Source organism: Sebastes umbrosus, chromosome 23, assembly GCF_015220745.1.
Source record: "Sebastes umbrosus isolate fSebUmb1 chromosome 23, fSebUmb1.pri, whole genome shotgun sequence".
NCBI lineage: Eukaryota > Metazoa > Chordata > Actinopteri > Perciformes > Sebastidae > Sebastes > Sebastes umbrosus.
Genome location: NC_051291.1, coordinates 14,514,906 through 14,539,577, shown reverse-complemented (window position 1 = coordinate 14,539,577; position 24,672 = coordinate 14,514,906). Strand labels below are relative to the sequence as shown.

At 41.4% G+C, this 24,672-nt stretch overlaps 1 protein-coding gene across 2 annotated transcripts in view; it reads left to right on the top strand.

The window, feature by feature from the left end:
• Positions 1–24,672, top strand: part of exoc4 (exocyst complex component 4) — a 135,195-nt gene that overhangs the window by 26,007 nt on the left and 84,516 nt on the right. For both annotated transcript variants that reach the window (XM_037760049.1, XM_037760050.1), the window contains exons 9-11: positions 6,613–6,758; positions 7,279–7,367; positions 23,154–23,250. In XM_037760049.1, coding sequence (XP_037615977.1) covers positions 6,613–6,758; positions 7,279–7,367; positions 23,154–23,250 — 332 coding nt within the window. The remainder of the gene's footprint in view (positions 1–6,612; positions 6,759–7,278; positions 7,368–23,153; positions 23,251–24,672) is intronic.

Sequence of the window (24,672 nt, the reverse complement as noted above, 5' to 3'; positions counted from 1 at the left end):
TGAAGTGATATTTATTCCTTCAATTTCGGCCAATTGACTTCCGAGTTCGTGCAGCGACAAGTGCTCACCTGCAAAGCTTTGAGCGATGCTTTCTCTTAATTGAACTGATTTGTTGGGTGTTAAGGCCCTAATGGACAGAATGGAGGATGAGTGTGCACTTTCTCCAAGCACAATGAGGGGACTTCGGGACGTTTGGTTTCGGAAGAAATAGATGGGGAGTGCTGGTAATGAATTACGAAGGCAGACTGCGCTGAAGCTTTTTTCTCCAATAGAACTTAGCACTCAGCCCAGTGGACTGATTTAAGTTTGGGACGAGACCCAAGCCACTCAAGTGCCGAATTGGTTGGTTGATAGAATTACATTGAACAGTTGTGGTGGAAATGATTGACTTTGTTAGGGGAGCTCTTGAGAGAGATGTGAGTTTTGCATGTGCACCCACTCACTAGGGTTGGGAAATATGACGATATATATATCATCAAAACCATATAAAAATGTCTATTGTATATCTTTTTTTTATATCGTTTCTATCATGTGGTTATTTCATATAGACTATATATTTATTGAAGTACCTCAAAACATGCTATATTGTGATATATATGGCCATCGAGATATGAAATGACCTATATCGTGATATAAGATTTTGGCCACATCGCCCATACCCTTACCACACTCACACACAAAAGCACCCAAACACGCACACACACTGAAGTTGATGATGTGAACTCTTAAGCTTAGTATCCGGTGTGAAGAGCCATTTTCCCGACGTCTCACTTCTGTACACACCATCCCTTTTTTCATCAACAGATTCACACATGAATATTGATTTTTTTTTTTTCATTTTCCTCCTCCTGTTTCTCCATCAACTCTCTGTAACCTTTTAATGGAAGTTACAGTGGAAGTTCACTGAACTAATCTAGCATGGAGTTACTGTTTTGGCGAACTTATCAAGATCCGTCTACACTGAAGAAGTTGCTAACGGGATGCTTTGATGTTTAAATGCCAGATTTTTCTTTTTGGGCATTTTGCCTTTATTTGATAGTGATAGTTATAATCATGAAATGGGTTGAGACAGGGGATAATATGCAGCAAAAGGTCGTATTCAAACCCGAGCCGCTGCTATAAGGACTCAGCCTTGGTACATTGGTCACCCGCTCTACCAGGTGAGCTACCGGGGTGCCCAAAATGCCAGATTTTTTTGACATAACCTGTTCAAACAAAGAAAGAAATGTGGAAAGAGACTTTGTTTCCATCTGGTAGTACCACCATTTGTCTTCCTCTGTTAGCAGAGCCAGCTACGTCGGACTTTATCAATGCTTCAGGCTTCTACTAAATTAGATATAGCTCCCATTTGGAACCGAGCTCCGGGGGCCATCCCTAATTAATATTATAGACTTGTTTATTTTGGTCACTTGCGTATCTGTGCTGTTTTGCATTGATGTGACGCTCTGTGGGTGCAGTCACTGAGAGAACTCTTTTGTTTCCCCCATTGTCTCCTAATTACAGTTTTGCTTATGTCTTTCACTCTGTCTTTTGGTCACACAATTATCTCCTTGTTTGTAATTCCAAATGTTTGTTGTTGTCCCTAATTTTTGACACTTCTTTGTACGTGTGCCTCACTGATGAGCCGTGCGGTCATACACAGGTGACAGTAATGGGATCTAGGCCTCTTTGTTGAATGAGTAATAGCAATTTTAATGAGATTTCATATGCTTGACCTGATGGGTAAGAGGGAGGCGGAAGGAAGAAAGGGAGATTGTCTTATGAAGACAAGTACAGTGCATGCAGGTCATATGGAAAGGATGGGCTGCCCCATTGTTTTATTAGTGGATAGCAGACTAGAACAATCTTCCACAGGCAGGAAGAAACAAAACAAATATCTTATGTTACATTTATCAGACGTATTCATTTGGAAAGAGGAAAAGGCACGTTGGTACAAGGATGTATCCATATAAATGCAGTTACAGCACATTATTACAGTACATTGAACTTTACTGGTGGGAGGCTATCCATCAAAGCCATCAAAACACCACCTGTAAAGTTTTTTTTTTATGGTGCAACATTAAGTAGATCACTAGCCACCTTGAGATTAATGTAGGTAACGCGCTCAAGCTTTGCATGCATGATTCTCTGCTATATTTGGAACATGTAATGCTAGGCAACTAGGTTGTGCCGTGTTTGTGCTGAACAGGTGCTGGTGTGGGTGATTGTAGCTTATTTGCAATATGTGTAGGCAGTAGTATGCTAATATTAAAGGGGAACACCACCTAAATTAAGAATTCCAATATGTTATTTCCACGGCCTTGGAAAGTTCAGTCAATATTAGTGAACATGAGCTACTCTCTCTCTCAAAGTCAGAAACCAGAGAAGTAAGTCTCGAACTTGTGATGTCATCAAGTATAAAGCCTGTATGTAGAAGACTATATAGTGAGCTCATCTGCATTATGAAAAAACATTTTCGGACACTCAGGTCATTTGCGCCGTTAAAACCTGCCAGGTCGATGTCGGCTGGTAGACCATCCATGATAAATACCGACATGTATTTTTGTGATAAATACATATGTAAGCCATTTTTGCTGAGTTGCCCCTTAGCGAAATGCTCTGAGTCATCCTCTCGGGAAGCAGTAATGCAGCCTATATGTCTAGGGCTTTTGTTGTGAAAGGTAAGAATTAACAAGCGTTGTGAATGTGGGAGCAATAAGCGTGTTTTACCAAATTAATAAATACAAAGTACTCTGTGGCCATTTGTGTTGTGATGCGCTGCTCTGCTCACATTAAATACATTATTTTTTGTGCCATGACTCTCAATCACGCTGCTCTCTTTCCTCTCGTCCGTCTGCCATTTTTTCCTTCAGCGCAATGCATGATGGTATATAGTACCTGTTTAATGACCATCGTTGTCCACTATATTTCACAATGCATTGTTGGATACTTTGAGTCCATTATATAGGGTATAATAATTCTCACTATACATTACGACAGCACTACAAAATGGCACCATATAGTCCACTATATAGTGAGTAGTGAGTGATTTTCTTACATAGCCAATTAATGGGAGACTGATTTTGAGGACCCACAGAATTTCTTTTTTATACCCAAATGAGCTTTATTCTATTGTAGCGTTGTCTGTTGTGAAACCGAAAATGTTCCCTTATACACTGGGAATATACCCCTGGGTGCTCTCAGTGTCTTCTGTAACATCATTCCATATTCTTTTTACGCTATGACATCACAAGTTTGAGTTTTAGCTCTCCAGTTTTGGGATTTTGGGAGAGAGGTGTTCATGTTTACTACTATTTTTTGGACTGTCTTAGACGATGGGAATAATATGTATGAATTTTGAGAATGGCCGTAGTTCCCCTTTAAGTCCCTTGGAATGAACTGAGTAGTAGAAAATGAGTAGTTGACAGGTGGAGAAGACGTTGACTCACCAGAGTGCTCATATTAACTCTTAAAGATTATATATTTCAAGAATAAAGTGACTTCAGTTGAATAAGATGTTGCTGCACTGCAAGTGTAATTTTAAAAACTTTGTCGTTTATAAAAAGACACTTTCTTGACAAGCAAAGATGAAATCTTCAGTTTCTGAAATTGCTCTGTTGTTCTTGATAATTAGTTTGCACACTGCACAATAAGATGGAGATATATTTAGTCGGTGCCATCGAATCCACTTGATAAAAACACATATTTGCAATGGTTTGGCTTTAACATTTTAAGAGCCAATGTAGAGCTTGTTATCGAGGTAGATTTGAGGCGACGTTAACACAAACTTTTTCTGCCTACTAAAGTCTTGCGCCCTCGCCAGAATTATTCATGAGAGGTTAGGAAACCAACCCTCTCTTTTCTAACTTCACTTAGAGGTGTTAAATCAGCAACAACTTGTTATTTAACTTGTGTCTTCGCTTTCCTTTTCCATTTCCTCTTTAGCATTCTGTTCAGTGCTCACTCTACACCTATAATCCTTTTGCTCTTTCCATTCTCCACAACTCCACCTTTATCTCTCCTCCCATGTTACTTCCTGCGTCCCATCCCTCTCTTCCTCTATCTTTTTCTCTCTGTCCTAGCAGTCCAGTTAATTGCCTCCAAAGTTCACTCTGTCTCTGGGCTAATGCAATTTAAGTAGGGTCGGAGCCCCTTCATCAGCCCAGTGCTGGCATTTCATTAAGTCCACTTGGGCGTCAGCTTGCAAGTGAGTGGGGGTTTCGCTCCATCAGCTCTTCATTAGTAATTAATACACTGATAGGATTAGCTGCGGCACGAGGCTAGTGACGAGCGGAGGCCCCGGTGTTGCCAGTTGGAGAGGGCGCGTTCGATGGCCTCCAGCGCTGCCTGTGATGTGGGGAAGTATGTTAGAGAGTAATTACATGTGTGGTAGAAGATGCATGTATTTACATATGTGACCAGTTGCTATTACACCAGACTCATTTAACATTAAATCACATTTTAAGTTACAAAAGTGCACATTTTTAGCTATTTTTTTCAACACTTCCGACCCTTCTTGTGTTTTAAAACCAGAATAATTCCACAAAATATCTGCTTATGCGTTATTTTGTTCATGGCTGTGCATGTACATTCATGTGTGTACACGTAAATTAGCATCGACGCAAGCATGCGAAGGCTTTCCCATGCATGACGGGGGGAGCTCTCTGCAGCGTTAATTACATCATTATGGTCGGGATGGATCTCCATCTGCTCGGCCATTACTCCTGTCCCATTCTGGGCTTGACCCACACTGCGCCTCAGAATTAGACACACACAGGCTAAATGGCCCTGCTAAATTATGAAGCTATTAGATATGGGAGGCTATTTTGGAACATATGTATTCACACAGAGAGAGAGAGGGGAATGAAGAAGAGAGAAAGGGGGACGATGAAAATGAGGTAGCAACAGAGAGAAAATAGAAATGTGAGAAATGAGAGATGATGAAGCACTAAGAGATTGTGAAAAATGAGAGCCAATGAAAGCAACAGAGGGAATGTGCAGATAGAATGATAGAGGAGAGGAAGTTAACTTTCTCTCCGTCTGGCCACAGATTCAATGTGCTCGTCCTCGGCTATTGTTAGAAGTCGATAAGATTTTTATGAAGCATGATAAGACGTTGATGGATTCCACCATGGATCATGTAGACAGATCAGGGAAATGGTCGACAAAATATTTCACGCCAGTCATCAAAGGGACCCGGTCTTGTCAGTGGCCTTTTTTCCTGTCTCAAAGTTTGGATTTTCCTTTGCTTTCAGGATTGGCTTTGTAGACATTGTGTGTTGCCATAAATTGTGATATTATAAGCCATGCTAAACACAAAACCTGCTGTCAGGGATGTCAATAGCTGATCTGCTAGATATGTATCTGCTGAACAAGGCATTATTTAAAGGGACAGTGCGTAGACATTTGGCAGACATCTAGTGGTGTGGTTGCAGATTGCAACCAACTGAGAACCCCTCCGTTTGTAGTTAGACGGCGGCTGCTGGTACAACAGTTTTGCACTCTGCAGCTCACGTTACCGCAGTTTCACAAGCGTGTCGGAGAACTGTGGTGGCCTTAAGGTAACGTAAAAGCGCAAAAGGCTCTCTCTAGAGTCAGTGTTTGGTTTGTCCGTTCTGGGCTACTGTAGAAACATGGCAGACTCTGTGAAGAGGACCCGCTCTCTATGTATGAAGGGGTCATTCTAAGCTAATGAAAACACAAAGATTCTTAGTTTGAGGTGATTACACACTAATGAAAACATAGTTCTGAGTATTATATTCCATTTCTGCTAATAGATCCCATGCAATGTTACACACTGTTCCTTTAATTGCAGTTTTACATTAAAATGTGATATGAAAACAGAAGAATAATTCAGCCAAATGTTCTTAAACAAAACAACAAAACCGAATGGCAGCTGAATTTTTTTAACATGACCATAGTTTCAGCTATGTTTTGTAGTGAGCTCCACTAATGGAGCATAATTTGATGGTAAAAGTATGTAAATGTTTATGTAAATCTAGAAGTAGACCTGCTGTACAAAGGCTTTCTGGTTAAAAAAAAGCTTCTCATGAATAAGGCATGTTGAACTTACAGGATATGATTGTGAGTGGGAGCTTTAAAGTCATTAATGAGCTTGAGCACTCCCATGTTACATTATCTCAGGTGAAATAATAGGAAGATAGTGTAATAATATGAATGTGATAAATTAAAGCAGCTTCAGTGAATTACTTTACACAGCTTTTGACAGTTGAGATCGGTGCTTTGTAGTTTGTTATGATTGTACTTTAATATATCACATCATTTGTCACCTATTACTAGAGTCTTTGTAATATTCCATTAGACCCACTGGACCGTGGCCCATCCTTTTTTTACCAACTTGGAAGCAAAGTGTCACCAACATAGAGGTGCTAGATATTAATTTGTAACGAAATGATTACAAAAAAATTGCGTGTTCCCTTCAAATTGCTGGCAGAGGACAACAGCCATATGAGTTGTATGTCTTACACAAAAGCACTTAGGGTGCACTTAGTGTGTACATGGAAAGATTGAACCCATGTAACCTGGCTGAAGGATAATTTCCCATAAAAATATTATTGAGGTACTTTTTCTGCTTTTTTATCTTTTGACCTAGAGCTCTGTTTTGTTGTTTAGGTCCTGCTGATGGAGTATCTGGACGTGAAAAACAGCCGCAGTGCCACGGAGCCATCGGCTCAGCTCTCCTATGCCAGCACCGGCAGCGAGTTCGCTGCCTTCTTTGCGAAGAAGAAACCACAGCGTGCCAAGCAGTCGCTCTTCAAGTAAGCATCGCGCCCTTTGCTCTCTGCTTAGTGCTAGACCAAATAGAAGAAAAATAAAAGAATAGATTACCCTGTATAAACAGAAAGAGATGTTGTCAACTATTCAATTAATCGCCAACTATTTTGATAATCGATTAATCAGTTTGAGTCATTTTTAAGAAAAGAAATGACAAAATTCTTTGGTTGTAGCTTCTTAAATGTGAATATTTTCTGGTTTCTTTACCCCTCTACGACGTTAAAATGAATCTTTGAGTTGTGGACAAAATATTTGAGGACGTCATCTTGGTCTTTTGGAAACACTGATTGACATTTTTCACCATTTTATGACATTTTATAGACCAAACAAATAATCGATTAATCAAGAAAATAATCAACAGATTAATTGACAATGAAAATAATTGTTAGTTGCTGCCCTATAAAATTTAAATATCTCAAAAGACCAATTTAAATACATAAAATGTAATGATTATTTTTGTTTCCTGTTGCGTCGTGTGTTGAACCTTTTGTGTGTGTTTTGTAGGTTTGAATCATCTTCCCATGCCATCAGCATGAGTGCCTACTTGAGAGAGCAGAGGCGAGAACTCTACAGCAAGAGTGGAGAATTACAAGGTGAGGAGGCGGGATGGGGGTGGTGGGGGCGAAGAGGGATGAACTGAGAAACGGAGGGTGGTAGAGTGGGGGGGGGCGCGGAAGACTCCTGAACAGCTGGATCGGAGCAGCGAAGTGAAGATGGGTGGGAGGATAGTGAGACGAAGGAAAGGAAAGAGAAATGACGGGGCAGAAGGTGTGAAAACGTATTGACAGAAGAGTGGAAAAAAAAAAAGGGAAAGGAAAATCTGACAGGGAAAGAAGAATAAATTGGGGCAGGGTTTTGCGTGGTGTGTTGGAGAAAGCAGGAGAGAAAAGAGCAGCTGGAGCACAGAGCGAAGGTTGAGGTCGGGCTGGAAGGATGAAGAAAGGGAGGGAGGTTAGAGGTGTATGGGTCGAGTAAGATAAAAGAAGAGATCCTAGTAGAAAAGACCTTCAAGCTTACTGAGCATACAGAAATAATGGGCAGATAGATACACGAGTAAAGGAATGAATGGAGGGAGGTTAGGGGTGATTTGGTCGTGTGTGGCTAAGATGGAGTCAGGATCCAGCCAGAGTGATGGAGGGATTTGGGGAGATGGAGAGGTGCAGCACGAGGGAGCACTATATAACAAAAAGGTGGAGATAGGGAAGGGCATGTTGCAGGTCGAGAAGTTACACTCAGGAAAAGAAAGGCAGACAACAGGATAGCGGAGAGGGAAAATAGAGATAGAGATTGACGAGAGAGCGGGGTGACTTTGCAGAATCCGCCTACAGGGAGAGGCCTTGAAAACCTCTCTTACACACACACACACACACACACACACACACACACACACACACACACAAAATAGCAGAGTGAGTGAGCCGCACAGCCAGACCCTGGAGAGTCTAAAGCTGCTCTACCGCTCCTACTTCTTCTGTTTCTCTCTCTCTCTCTGTGCTCTCTGTTTCTCTGCCTGTGACCTTGAGGTTTCAATCAGCAGTGCCTGACAGCGCTGTTTGTCTGCTACTACTCCTTTTTTTTTCTCCACGCCGAGCTCCTCATTGACATTGTTTGGATGAAACAGAAAAAGGTGGGAGATGGAGCAGTAAACAATAACAGTGAAGTGCTTTTAATGTGTAGAAAACTGCTCCATAACACATGCAAAAAACAATCCTTTGACAATATCTGCATAACTAATTATGGCTATTTAGCGTAAAAGTATTTACATAATGTTGTATTAATTAGGCTCCTCTTGGTATTTAACTTAAAAATGAGCGAAGGACTGACTTGAATAACAACTCTAGAAGACATTTCAATGCAGACTGTAGTTTTGACAAAGAACCCATACAGTAGCTAGTCTGTATATGTAAAATGTACTCCCCCCCGGCTCAAGAAAAGAACAGCATTGATTAACTGTGGATAAAGGAAAACCCCAAATGGTCTTCAAATAACAGCTCACTTTTCTTTTTTTTCTCTTCTTCCATCTGTCGGCGCCTCAGAAAGAAAAGGGGAAAAAATATATTTTTTTTGACTGGCTGAATGCCTCGGAGCGTTTATAAGAAGATGAGATTTCTCTGGGCTTTCATTTCACCTGTCACAATGCGTAGCACCGGCCACAAGCCCGAGCCGGGGCTCTGAATGGCTGCAAAGAGATTGAAGGAGTAAGAAATCATTTAGAAAGTGAAATAAGTCGACTGTGATGGAGGGAGGGGGAGAGCGACGGATGGAGGGAGGGAGAGGAAGGTTAAAAGTCATTGTTTTCATCAGGGTCCAGCGAAGAAGCCATTAAGAGATTTCTGAAGGAAGAAATTAGAAAAATATGTATTGAGACGGTGTGGAAAGGGACTTTTTCTCTCTCTTCAAATTAAACTTACTGTCGGGAGGGAGGGAGAGGAAAAGAGTTAGAGATTGATTTGATGAGTTCTTCTGGCTGTGGGATTACTCCACACTTAAAGCTTAGTCATGTGTGTCTCTTAGTCTCTCTACTTGGAGTTTCCTAAACTCTTTTTTTCCCCTCAACGGTCTGCTTCAAGTCAATATAGTTATTAACTCAGACGCTCACCAACACGGCGTTTGGAAATAAGAGTTTGATTGCTCGTTTTTAAATCCAGCCACGCACCGTTGACAAAGGGAGAGAAATGGTCACGCACTAAATAGAGTATAAAGTCAGAACTACAGATGCTGCTGCAGTTTTTCGCAGAAGCCTTTGTTGTGTTTGCTGCATTTTGCACTTTTGTGTATGATATTATATATTGACATATAATATATATTCATTAGGGCTATCAAATCACGATTAATGGCATTTTTTATCTGTTCAAAATGTACCTTAAAGGGAGATTTGTCAGGGATTTAATACTCTCATCAACATGGGAGTGGACAAATATGCTGCTTTACGCAAATGTATGTATATATTTATTATCGGAAATTAATTAACAACACAAAACAATGACACATATTGTCCAGAAACCCTCACAGGTACTGCATTTAGCATAAAGAAATATGCTCAAATCATAACATGGCAAACTGCAGCCCAACAGGCAACAACAGCTGTCAGTGTGTCAGTGTGCTGACTTGACTATGACTTGCCCCAAAACTGCATGTGATTATCATAAAGTGGGCATGTCTGTAAAGGGGAGACTCGTGGGTACCCATAGAACTCATTTTCATTCACATATCTTGAGGTCAGAGGTCAAGGGACCCCTTTGAAAATGGCCATGACAGTTTGCCCTGCCAAAATTAAGCGTAAGTTTGGAGCGTTTTTTAGCCTCCTTGGCGAGGAGTATTACATTCCATGAGTAATTCTACTGTAGTTCCATATGATACCAGTATAGACAGTACAGACTCAACTGAACCAAACTCTTTGGACTCCGCTCCAGCTCCGCTCTAACCAGCTTTGTTTGAAGGTGTGCCAAACTAGCCGCTAGGGAGGTATTATGCAAATATGTTACTTGGTGATATCACCACGTTACGGAAGAAAAGGCGGGACTTCAAGCAAGGCGTTTCAGGGGCACTGTATCTGTGGGGTAGAGTAACTCCCTTTGGAGTGGACTTTATAACTCTACAGACCTTTTACATGCACACAAAACTATATAACACACTAAAGGAAAGGGCGAAAAAAGCATAAAAGGTCCTCTTTAAGTAAGAATCAGAGCAGCAGTGGTTTGTATAGTGCATGCGATGATTTTAAAAACCTATCCAGACTTACATATCTCTAACGGCTTTGAAATTAATCTGTAATATCTGTAATTTATGTCTCTCGAGTGTTGTAAGGACTGGCCATATATCATTACATACACTACATTCGTGCGCCTCGCACACACATGCAAACACACAGGGGGACTTAATTGCTCGCCTTCTCCACCGAAGCACGTCTCGCATGCTTCAATTAATCCAATGCTTCATCTAAAGACTTTATTACAGCTCCATATGCAGCCACATCTGGAATATGTGTTGGTGAACGTATGTGGTGAGAGTGCCGGCTAGAGAGCATGTTTATAGTATTCATGTGTACTGCAGATCCTCAGCTGTCTGTCTAAATGTGTATGGAGTGTTTGCGGTGGTGTTTTGTATCCTTTGCGAACCACTACTCCAGAATCACAGAACCCCATCCAGATTCAATCACATTCCCCATGAATAAATTATGAAAATAACAATTTTTTCGAGCTATAGATGTGTTACCGTGCCGCCGTATTCCTCCTCATGTCTCCCAACCACAAGACTTTTACATCCTCTGTTTTTATTTTATTGCCTCTCTATGACTCGGAGTAGCCCAGTGGTCATCCGGGAGGTGAAGTGTGAATATATCTCAATAACCACTGCAGCGTTGCACCATGCCGAGTTAGTAATGCATTTATAGCCCCCTTTTTTGATTTTATTTCTCTTTGTGTCGCGGCCGTTCATTGTGTTTCGTGCGATATTGCCTCGCCCTGGGGCCCCCATGTGACAGCCGTACACAAAGCCTTCCCACCGCACACACGCTTGCCCCGGCATATGCGCGTAAACAAACATTCACACTTCAGACTTCCCCCCTTTCCCTGCAGGCAACGCACACATACTCCCATTCCCCAACTCTCTCCCACCTCTGACTCCTAAGATGTATTCATAATCAACTCGGTTTGAAATCTATTTCTCACATTCCCCTGTTTTCCTTTTGATATTCAGATGGGCTTGTTCACACGGCGTCCGGCGAACAAAAAGAAACAGTCCCTTATATGCAAACAATATAGTTACAAACATCTCTCTATCTGCCCACACCTTTCATACCTAATGCTGGATCTGAGGTAGAGAAAAAAAAAATGGCATTATTAGGGGCTTCTTGTTTATGTATAATAGCATCATGTTCCCATGAGAGGGGGAGGAACAGGGAGAGGAGGAGGAGGATGAGAGTGACTGCTGGGGGGCGACCAGAAGTGGTGTTCCTTGTCAAGCTGATTTGGGGAGGGGAGGGGGAAGAGGTGCAAATGGAAAAATGTCTAGTGGGAGACACGGGTGGAGGTGGCGATGGTGGGTGGGATATCAGGGGTGGGGCTAGCAGATGTTGATATCCACGTGTTCACAAAAGTGTACGCATGTGTGTGTGTGTTTGTGTGTTTGCAACGTGAAGTAGCAGAAACAGCATGTTCCCGCCATGTGATGTGTGATGTTACACACTTTTAGCCAAATTTTGATTGCTGGGGGTGGAACGGATTACGATTAGGGGAAAGTCAGTTTTCAGAAAAGCTTGGGGTCATCAGAGGAGGCTTTGAAGAGAACGACTGCCCCCCCCCCCCCCCCCCAAAACAGCATACTCCCACTTTTTTTTCAATTAAAGAAAATTATCCCATGTTTTCCAGGTCTAACCTCGTTCTAACGCCAACGTACCGCTCTCGGATGAGTTCCTCACTCTCTATTTTTTATTGTAAAATCAATTATTCCTTTTCCCAATAATTCATTCCTTTCATTTCGTAGTTGGAATTCAAGGATAAAGGTTGTTCACTCATCTTGCGGAGTGATCGATACTTGACTTCCGCTGACCTTGCAATTATGATTTATCATATTCATAAATGAGCCTAGATGGAATTGAAACTCTGTCGGTGAAAAAGTCAATAATTATTATAGGATTATGACGCTGGAATGTCGAAGACACCTGCTTAGCCCGTATCTGATGCCTCGCATTTTTATTTCTCTTCTTCTTCTTCTTCTTGCTTTCTTGCTCTGTCAAGATTTGATCTTTCTCTCTTTTCTGGTGTTAACTTTCTTTTTGCACTTTTGCTACTTGGAGATTGACATTTCAATAGATTTGTATGTGAATGCGTAGGTGTCTCAACATGGAAGACTCAAAAACAGATCACAAGCAAATTAAATCAAGTCAAAGTAATGAACGTGTTGTATGTTGAGCTCTGAGTGGCAAGTGAGAAAAAACAATTCTGGTGATCTTGTTTTCTCTCCTGTGCTTATGACTTAAAAACAAGTGAAAAAAAATATTTTGCCAGGATAATCTTTTTGTGTTCCTTCATTTTTCAGACCATGTTGCACTGCCATGTTTCTAAAGTAGCACAGAACGGCTTGAGCTGGTGTCGCTCCCGTCGCCGCCGCGCTCTCTCTCTTGCTTCACCACTCACTTCCAACATACACACACACACACTGGTTCTGCCCCAAAATGACCTATGCTACTCCTACAACAAGTGTCTCTAGAGAGGGTCATTCGCGTTTTTGTGTCAGCTACTGTAGTTCTCCAACACGCTTGGCACATGTGAGAGGCTCCAGTTGGTTGCAATCTGTAACCTCACCACTGGATACCACCAGATCCTACACACTGTTCCTTTAATTTCTCCATGCACTCTAAAAAAAAAAGGTACATATAGTGTGTATTAGCAGGTTATGTAACATTACTGTCATGTCCTTCTTTTGGGTAGAAATGTATTTTAATTGGTGGTTATCTGCTGTTAGGGAAAACGGGAATGCTTTTACTTCTATTTAGAACATGGGGTAATGGTGCACTTCAGTCTCTTGTGGCCGGAGTGAGTATTACAACAACAACACTTGTTGTAATACAACAAAATGAACAAAATTCACCTTTTTTTTCACCTCGCAAAACTCTTTTTTTCCACTCGTTTCGCAGATGAAAAGAACGAACTGATAAAGATTATCCTGGAAAAAACTCGGAAAGAAAACTATTTAGATCAGACTTAGAAAATGGATCACCAGATATTTTTTCTCATTTACCTCAGTGCTTCCGTACACCCACCATCAGTAAATGTCAAATGATTTAAATAAATCCAATATTTACAATATCATTGTTCTCAAAGAAAGACTACATAAAATGTGTAGCACCACTTTTCTTTCTCCAAGGTGCTTAGTTCTTGTGTATGAGCAAAAATGATTTGACTTGACTATGGAGTGGGATTTCTTTTTTGATTTATAAACTGTAAGTCCTCGGGCCTTTCTAAAAACTCTAAATTGCATCTTATGTGCTGTAAAATAAAAATGATTTACTATTTTCAATAAACCCTATATTTCTCTTCCAAAACTTTGTGCAACAGATTGAATCCAATAGGCATAAACTATATAAAGGAGGTAATATTATATTCACTAAGAAATCACAACCTTGTAGTGAGTTTCTCAGAAACTTCACAGACTTTGTTTTACTACTGTAATACTGTTTTCCATTGACTTGTTTTACAGCAAAGGGAAGAATAAGAAAAGATGGATTGACATGTTAATATCCAGAATTTTCAGGTTCACAATTAAGGTGTCTTTTAATTGGCCATCATTCCTAGTATAACATTACCTTCAAAGCTGAGTGATGTAGAAAAGGCACATGTCACATGAATGACTGATGAAGGCTTTCATAGTGGCCAGATGTGGGTGTGTGTGTACGCTACATGAAGTATGCACGTCAACTTATGTCATATATGACAAGTCTGACATGCTGTAATTGAATGACATGTTGTAACCGAGCCTATACTTGAGTCCTGTACCCCTGCAGGAACGCCATTAGAAAATGACATGTTTCCCCTCTTGCTCCGGCGCCAGACCTTTTATGAATCGCTTTGTTCCAGCAGCGACATAACTGGGTTTGTAGATAAAAAAAATGCAAGGTACCTCTGTTACCTGACAGGCTATTACTGTGAAAAGCCTTTTATTTGTGTTCAGCATGAAAGCAAATATGGAGCAGCTCTGCATATTGTGGAGAAACAGGGCGCACGCACACACACGCTGCTGCAGATGTCCTAGCTTTCTGTAGTTATTTTTTGTGCGTGTTAGCTTGGGCTCATCATGTTCAATTTGCTCGTACATAGATTTCAGCAAGGTTGATTGGTTAAAACATCAGAGATATGATTCCCCCTCCCCTCCTCTTTAAAGACACACACATAAATGGATGCAGTGTTGGATTCTCGTCTGCTGTGGGACCTGTGATTGAATTACAGTAGCTCTGGTGCTGAAATTAGAGTGGAGCATGGAGACAGTGTGGAAAATGCACTGTGGCTTGTAATAATGATATCAGCTTTTTACTGTATTGTACCTCACCAAATCCATACTCAAGGTCAACCTTGAGACCTCAAAGCTAGGGAGGATTTCAAAACCAAAGCGGGGGGTCGCGGGTCCTCCAAAATTTGAGTTTCAGAGTCTTTGGTTTCCATTCTGGTGACTTTTAAAGAAGAAAAATAGCAAAATAATAAGTAAATGCAGCAACATTTTCATGTCAAATAGGTCTATTTACTTTTAATTCTCAGGAAAGAACACTGAATATTTCGCCCCTCTGGCGAGAACTTGTGTGAATCTCTGGCATAAACTAATATTCATAAGTTTTTATTCATTTTGCCCCTGCTTGATTATTTCTTTCTCTCAGTACTTTCAATTTCTCTCTCCGTCTCTCACTCACTGAAGGTCCTTTCAGACACATCGCGACAATGGCACCGCTGCTCTCTGAAACCCCATTATTACCAATGGCTTGGGTCTCACCACGGTGGCTTTTCGCTGCACAGAGCAAAGACCAACTTTGGGTGTTGGTCGCTGTGATGTGTGGCGAGCAAACTTGTCATGTGGTGAACAGCTCTCTTCCGCCAGGAAACGACATTTGGTGTAGCTGTATTGTCGTCCGGGTGGAAACAGGAGGGCTTATACAGGCTGTATAGTGCCAGACACAGGGTGTGATAACAAAAAGGAAAAAAAGGTGTAAAAAATGAAATACGTGAGTCTCCTGGGAAATTCGGTAGGGTTGGCAAGTCTGCCCAAACCCCCTGGTTAGAAAAACTGAAACATAAAAGCATGATAATGGAAAAGCCTGTTATTTAAAGACTGATATTAGAGGTGCCAGTATTTGACTCTCTGTTGTTATTTGTGTGGACCCACAAAGCATTTTACAGAATCTTTATAGATGCTAGTACTGCACATTACACTGGTTTTTCAGTTCATTTAGTAATTGTGTCTCTCCACTTCTAGACAAAATGTGAATCACAGATGATTAAACACAAGCCAGCAACACCTGCTGGAATAACTTGGTACGAGCCCAGGAGTGAAACTGGATGTCAACCAAAATGACTCCTGCATTAACCAAAGCACTTCCACATTAGACACTGCATGCGTGCCTCGTTCAGTTATTCCATCCGTGCAATGATGGCCTTGGAAACTAAAATAGTTGAGAAAGAGAAACATAGCTATAGGGAAGCATATTGTCACATAATCAAAACTTTTTTAAGGAAGAAACTCTTTATCTCACTAAGACCTTCTGAGATAAACATGGGCCAAAGTTAGAGTTCTGAGACGTGACATCAAGATTTAGATCCTGGCAAGGTGACGCGCAGATAAGTCCGATATTAAATGCGAGAAAGTGGAAGCGGGAAGGATAGAAAATGACTGCAGAGGACAACAGAAGGAGAATAGAACAAGGTTGTAATAGTTTACACAGTGCAGACATTTAATCAGGAGAGGAAGAGCTCGGTGTATCTCCCCAACCTAAGGCTAATTTTAATCAGCATTGGTCTTGTCATTATTGGCGGCTTTGACTGTCACCTCTGTGTTTACTTTTAATCTCAGACCTGCTGATTGGAGAAGATGGAGGGATGAACAAATGAAAAAGGGAGGGAGGGATGGATGGAAGAAGGGCATGTGGGACACGAGGCTGTAGAGACTTTGGCATCTGCAGCACTGTAGCAGCTTCACTGGTAGCTCAGACAGATACTCACTCAGACTAAGAACACTCACCTCTTGCTTTTCCCAGCATGCAACCGGTTCTTCCGGTAAAGAAGAGGGCTTGCAGTGTGCTGTCTGATTCCCTGCTGTGTCCAATCAAAGATGTGATGACACTTGGTTTTCTGGCCGATTAGTTCTCCTGCTCTTTATCCACACACAAACACGTGCACTCACATGCATGTACTCAATCACTCATACGTAATTCGTTGTTATGGTTGACAGATTCAAGAGACCATGGCAGTGAAGAGTGTTTTTTAAACCCTCGATGATTGAAGTGGGAGCGCTTGATGCTGGTTTTCCTCCAAATATTATACTAGACTGAACCGATTCGGTAATAGGTGCAGTCACAGGAAGCATCGTGTTTTCAGAGAATCTGTCATCACCTTCGACTCATTTCTTTTAAGGATGATACTGGTGCTTTATAAAGTTCGTCTGTTTTCTTCACATTATTCCTAGGTGGTGTTTGTGCACCGTCAAGTGCCTGGTCATATCAGAAAGTTGCAAAGTGAAATTAATTTGTGCATCCTAGCGAAATAGATGGTGTCAAAAGTTTGGTGATGTAGTGACACAACTGATATTGTAGCTTCCTCCATTTGTGTATTCTCTGGTTGATCAGCGTCTTTGTTCAGGACTGAAACAACTCAGAAAGTATCAGATGGGTTGTAATGAAATGTGCTATCTATATAGAGTGTTGCAAGAATGACGTATTTTTGTAGACCAACCAGGAAGTTAGCATCGCCCCGGTTCCCAATGGGATTTTCCATTGGGTTTTGCATTATTGCAGAAAAAAAAAGCTCTATGGCAAACACACGTTTATGATACTTACACGTTTTGTTCAGCAAGATAAGCTCCACAAATGAACACCACTTTTATTATGATTTCTGAAGCATAAATGCAATCGCTGGAAGTAAAAAGCTAACTTTAGGCTATGAATGAACTACACCACGCAGGTCAAAGTTTTCACTACTATAGCATGGTAGCAATGGCAGGTCAAAGCACCACTGTGCCAAAGTACCGAGCTGCCAGCATGGCTATAGACTCTTAGTCTTGTTTCTGTGAAAATGAATATGCTACCAACTTTTGGAAGTCTGTACAAAAGCTCGTTATCCAACATCGCCACCAACTTGCCAACAGATTGAAACCGAACTGCCATTGCTGAAGTTTGAAAGACAAAACAGCGTACACTTCCAGCTGTTCAAAGGGGTTTCCTCCCCCTCAAAAATGTCCCTTTACTGGGAATGACTCTTCCTCGTGTCTCAAAAGAGACATTCTGCACAATTAATATTCATTCTGCTACGGTGGCGCATTGTTGTCATACCACCGCTGACAGATGTGCATTCATTAAACTCAAGACCACGGAGACACATTGTATGCCACAGTGAGGCTTTTAATAATTAATCTGACTCAATTTACACCTGAATTTATTTATGCTATCATTTATTTATACCGTTTATTCTCGGCTAAGGGGATGGATTTGGTCTCCTGGTTGGCGGAGCAGCAGATACCATCCCATCAAATTAATTTTAATAATAGAAGGCTCCTCATTAAGACCCAATCAGACATGAAGACAGGCTGAGTGGAATGGGATGCCCAGAATTGACCAGAGAGTCATACATTATTGACACAGAAATCGTTCTTATTAGATCAGCAGGTTTGGACTCTGTGGATATGCAGCCGACTGCCAGTCTTTCACAAGCGTAGACACGTTTAAATGTATCCGAGTCGTATACAGGGAATATTACTTAAATTGATCACTCCCAAACTAATTTTCATAGCGTAGCAGCTACAGACAAATGAGGCCATTGAGGTTGAAAATTGGATTATTCTATATGTTGCTTTCTATTTGCACAATTTGGCATGAAATGTGCAGCGCTGGCTAACGGCACAGATAAAGGCGCCTCAATCAAAAGAAGAGCACTGCCTCGCTCTACTTTTTAATAGGCCATATTTTTGAGAGGTGCAGATGTTGCAGAATCCTACCAGTCTTGACCAGCACAGCCAAATTGTTTTCACTTAAGTGAGCCTATATGTTGTGTGTGCATGGGACATGATTGTGAGTCAATTACACCACTCACACAGTCGCCCTCCTGCCAGTCCCAATCAGAATCTAACTAGAGCGATCAGAGGCGTATTTGATCCTCTTGAGTTGACATGAACACAAACCCAGCTTGGCACACTGGCTACAAAGGAGAGATTGCAGCTGTGATCACATGCATGCATGGCTATCGTATTGAGACGTATGAACAAACACAGCTTTTACACATTCAGGATTTTTATGTTTGCAGAACTTAATATTTGAAAGGCCAGTAATACTTTATGTACTGTACAATACATTATGAAACAATACTCATAATATATATATATATATATATTATATGTAAGGATGTACTGTAGGGCTGGGCGATATGTCCAAAATGTTTTATCCCGATACAGGTCATTTTATATCACGATAACAATATATATCACGATTTAGCTTGTTTTCTGGTAATTCAATGAATAAATAAAAAGTATATATAAAATAAATACATGGTAAAAACCTATTTTTGTAAAAATACTTGACAAATGAAAAGTACTGAGTATTTCATTTAATTGAAAAATTAGAATTTAAGAAAAAAATGAATAAATATTTCCATGTTAATTGCATTGAACTCAGTGGTAATGTGATGTAAAAACAAAGAAACCCCAATCTTCAAATGATGTTCCTTCAAAATATTTCACATCAGATTTTCTGAGAAATTTAAGTTAATATGTGCTTGTTATTATCAGTTTAATCGACATAATTGTGTATCACGATATCTCGATATATGATTTCATCGCAATACGATTCCATTGAAGGACGATAAATTATCATATTGAATTATCGTCCAGCCCTATAAGGATGATTTATATGGGCAAATGTACATGGTAGAACATTTTTATACCATCTTCACTTGAATAAAATTTTTATTAAAACATTTATTTAGACATGAGGGCTGTCAAACACTTTATATTAATAAGAGAATTTTATTGAGGGATGATAATACCAAGCAAACATAAGATATCTCACTTTTAAATCCAACAGTTAAGTGCTTTACAGATGAAAAAATGACATAAAATCAAGAAAAGCCATAGCAAACAAGTGAATTTCAAGATACTTATTAAATGTGCAGTGTGTAGGATCTGGCGCCATCGAGTGGTGAGGTTGCATATTGCAACCAACTGAAACTTCTCCCGTGTGACAAGCGCGTAGGAGAACTACGGTGTACAAAGCGAAAACGTGAATGTCCCTATCTAGAGCCAGTGTTTGGTTTGTCCGTTCAGTGAAGAGGACCCGCAACGTATGTAGATATAAACGGCTCATTCTAAGGTAACAAAAACACAACAATTCATATTTTCAGGTGATTTTACACTTATTCTTATTATATTCTATCTCTGCTAATAGATCCCCCTAAATGTTACACACTGGTCCTTTAAATATTTACACATTGAACCCACATATCATTAAATGATCATCTATTGCTATATACAGTATGTGGTATTACATGTACACAAACACCCTCAAATAGTGAATTATGAGTATTTGGTCTAGCTTCTGTCCTTTTTTTTTCCATACAGGCACACAAATTTAGATTGCGGACACAAAACAGATTCCAACCACTTGTAAATTAGGGATTATGACTGTTCCTTTGCCTGCGCCTGTCTGGATTTTCTCATCTCGCTCTCTCTGACACACTCGCAGATGCATACAGAAACACTCTCGGTCCCGGGAGACGTCGGAGTGTGTTAAAGAAGGCATCACACGTTCGCTCTTCCCTTGCCTAAATCTGGGCAGGGCCGGAATTCATCACAGGATCAAACCCGTTTCTCATCAAACCCAGGAAAGTGTAGCTAATGCAATTTCACTAAGTCACTGCCCGACTTGATTACATGTGGGCTGGGGAGCCCACGCTAAGGCACCGCAGGGGGCTGGATGGGTGTCACTGTGCGAGTGTGTGTGTGTCAGCATATGGTATCTGTGTACTTTAGGTTGATCCATTTGTTTTAGTGCCAGCACACCACTCACGAGTGAGTTTAAAGCCATTGTAGCGTGTGTGCGTATACATTTCTGTACCTGTCTGTTTGTACCCCTTTAAATCCACGGATGTTTTTATGGATAGAAGTTGTGTGCCGTGTCTACTGAGGTGCGTGCTGCAGATGGAGCAGTGGTCCTCGAGGGGGATTTCAGGCAGATTTGGCCACATTAGAATGTGTCGCCTCTTCCTTTCCAGCTCTCGGTTGCCGTCCCACTGAGCACCACACCTCCAACACACCCCTCCCCGCTAATCCTGGATCAGACCACACACCAAGGGAACTGAAAACGCACAGACACTCATCCAAAGAACTCTAACGAAATACGCAAGCACACAACAACACACAAGCTCTCACAAACAAAATGGCACTTTTTACACATTATTTTCGAGAGACGGCTGGCAGCGGTTTGGTGGCATCCTGACCTGAAACCGGAGCCGCCCTGTCACGTCTAGACAACTCTGAAGAATCCCATGCATATTAATGCCGGCCTATTTAATATTCATCAGTGCTATGCCCCGTTGGCAGCTGGTCCCAGACCCCATGGATCAATGAGGTCTCTTCCGCGCTCCTTTGTCTGACACGGATGCAGATGTTTAGAGCATGAAATTAAATTGGTCACTGTCATTGGGAATACATACATGGTAGTCAATTTGGTGTGTGTGTGTGTGTGTGTGTGTTGCCGGTTAGAGACGTGGTTCCTGGAGGCAGACAGGTAACGCTAACTTCCCCAGAGTCTATGACATGTTGATGTTATTCATGGGAACTTGATGACGAGAAAACAAAAGTTTAGCCAGCTCTTTCCACGTTGATGATCAGTGAGAGAGCGAGAGAAAGAGGGAGATGGAGAACGTGAGGGAGGATGAGCAGGAGAGTGCGTTGGCGGCAGCTTTGTTTAGGAGCCTGTAATTGAGTCTTAATTGAATTGGCACCAAAGGAAGGATGAATGGATGGCGAGATGGAGAAAGAGAGCCTGAGTGAATTGGACCTCATCTCCGTCTCCACTTAGCAACGCGAACGTGAGCTTAACGCGCGCAGGCGAATTTCATGGCAACAGATCGGAATCAGAAAACCCCCTTGATTTGAAAAGTTTGGGACGGATTGAAAGCTTTCCCTCGTCATTTTAATGAAAATACGGAGAGTGTTGTCTCTCCCATACTTTCCTCAAATGAAACTTGTTCCATTAGAAATGTATTATGGAGCCCCGGCGCAGGGAACAATGGGTTGATATGCATTTGAATGCGAGGCTAGGCAGGCAGCGCAGGTAATGCGGAACAGGCTTTTCGCACTACGGCGAAGTGTCTTTGTGTTATATCACACAAGCTTTGCAAGGTCGTATTGGACATGGAAATGAAACAGGAAAGGAAACAGCGGAGCGAGGCTTTGTGCCAAGCTGAAATCTCCCCGTTTCAGAACACACATGCACACACGGCCTTACCCATTTCGAAACCCTATCAAAGTCGCTTGGATCGCCCTTTTTGTTTGATTTCTGTCCAGTTTTTCCTCTTAACTTGCTCTGTATACTTGACACCTCATTTCAACTGAACACACATTCAACAGGAAAGCATTTTGACGGTATTATTCTTACTGAGTCCTAAAATCTTGGAAGCAAACTTTCTCCACACGCACACAGCTCAATTGTTAATGTACCCCTTGGTTTTGAATCTGGAAGGTTATTCATTGTATTGTCTGTTTTTTTCCCCAGTCTCATGGATGTATTGTTACAGAGTGCGGTGGGTCTTAACCATAAACCTAAATCCACAAATTCTAATGAATAACATTTTCTCCACTGCATAAAGGCAGGAGCGCCGCCAGCTGCTCGCCTTTTCCTGTATAAACATATACGTAAACATGTGCGCCTGCATTCAGGCGTAGTATTCTTTCAAAACCTTGATACTCGCACACACACGTACACACACACACACACACACACACACACACACACACACACACACACACAGACACACAGACAGACACTCCTTTTGCTTTGCAGTTAGCCGTATTGACAACGAAGCGCAATTTCTTCTCCATCAATTATATTGATTACTTCAGGATGAGTGGAGGTAATGAGCTTCGGTTTTCTTTCTCTCCCCTGTGATCTCCCCTCTTCCCCTGTCTGCAACTCCCCACCCCCTCCCCTCGGTGTCCAACTCCCCCGGTCCTCTCTGAGCATGTTACATGGCAATGATTTTCTGATTAACCCTGTTAGCTGTGGGGTTCACCCACGCGGTGACGCAGGGGCACGGAGGAGTGAGAGCATGTGGGACGCGGTTAGATTCGTGATGGAGAGCTGCACTGATTGAGGGGTGTGTTTTTTTTAGGGCTAAAGTTGTACTCCTGTACTGATTGAATATTTAAATATTTAAAAAATGTTTCAGAATAATTTAAGGTTTTAAAAAAATATAGATTAACGGAGGGAACATCATCAGAGTTCAGGGTCATGTACAGAGCAGCACGGTGATGGGCTGTTTGAAAGCTTCCGAACCACCTGAATCCTGTAAATGTCATCCTACATATGATTCACATTTTACATTCTGCACCCCCCTGCTACAACACTACTATGTCTAGATGTCTATTTTGACATGTTTCATTGAGTCAACTCCTGTCTCCTGTGTTTCTAGGTGGTGCTGATGACAACCTGATTGAAGGGGGAGAAATGAAGTTTGTGTGTAAACCGGGAGCAAGGAACATCACCGTCATCTTCCAGCCTCTTCTCAGGTACAGCACTGAGTGATCCACTCAACATCCAGCCACACATTGATTCGAATGCGGTTTCAAGATGTGTTTCTAGTTTATCGGGAATGTGATCAGCAACACACAACAGCAAAACGTCTATAGTTACTCATCTGCAATGAGACAGCGCCTGCTGTATGAACAAGTGCTGAAGTAGTGTACTAGAGTGATGACTGTGGATCAAGCGGAGTGACGGAGTAATGAATGAAGCGATAAGCAAATCATAATTTACAGTAGAAGAATGAATACGGTGCCTGTGCTGCAATGCAATAAATCAGCCATGTCAATCTGATCACCCAAGATGTAGTTATGCAACGTATCCTCATAAAACGGTTCGTATGATATCTTGCGAAAAGTTATTCCTCATTTTTTGTGCGTTTTCCTAAAAATGTCCAGCAACACACGACACACGTGTCAATATCCGCTTGTTACATGCACACAGTCTTCCGTCTTCACAGGAAACAGCTTGGTTAGGTTTAGGCAACAAAACTACTTAGTTAGGTTTAGGAAAAGATTGTGGTTTTGGGTTAAAATAACTCCGGATGTGCCGTAACCAAAGTATTGAAGTTGCATGACAAATAAATCAACGTTGACTTCTGGTTAGAGATGCTCGGATACCATTTTTTCCTTTCCGATACCTATTCCAACACCTGAACTTGTGGCATCGGCCGATACCGAGTACCGATCCGATACCAGCATGATAAATAAATATATAGTTAAACAATTAAACATGTTGATTTTTTTCTGGGTTAATAAATTATATATAGACTAGCGTATTCGCCAATACCGAATTTTGGGCAATATCAGATGCATTTCTGATACTGGTATCGGTATCGGAACAACTTTACTTCTGGTAACACACGGGGTATTAACAGCAGTCGGTGTTTTTTGACTCACCCATCCACCCCGACCTCCTCCCTACGCTGCCTTTGTTGCTCTGTATACTTCCCGGTTCACCATTACGTGGATTACATACGAATACATTTCGTGGGATGTATACGAATTACAGCGCATTGCTTTTCTTATGTATAGCTACGAACAGTGTATGAGAACAGCCTGTGTCCAGCAGTAGGCGACTTAATCGGATCAGATTAAAATAAAGTGAATAAATGACCGAACCTGCCGTCTTTACTGGAACAATTTGGGCAGGATTCCATTAAGTTTACGAGATCCATGTGTGAAAGGGCCACTAGCGTCATATACTGGTCTGTCAGAGAGGGATGGCCAAGCCACTCAAGACATATGAAGGACGCGGACATGACTCAATACCAGTAAAATGTAAACTAATTATATTACACGGCCTCTTAGTGACCATCTATCGATTTCAACCTTTTTAATGTTTAGTGGGATATCGTAAATCAAACATGATGTAATGTACTGTTCCTTCAGTTCCCAGTGTTTTGTTGT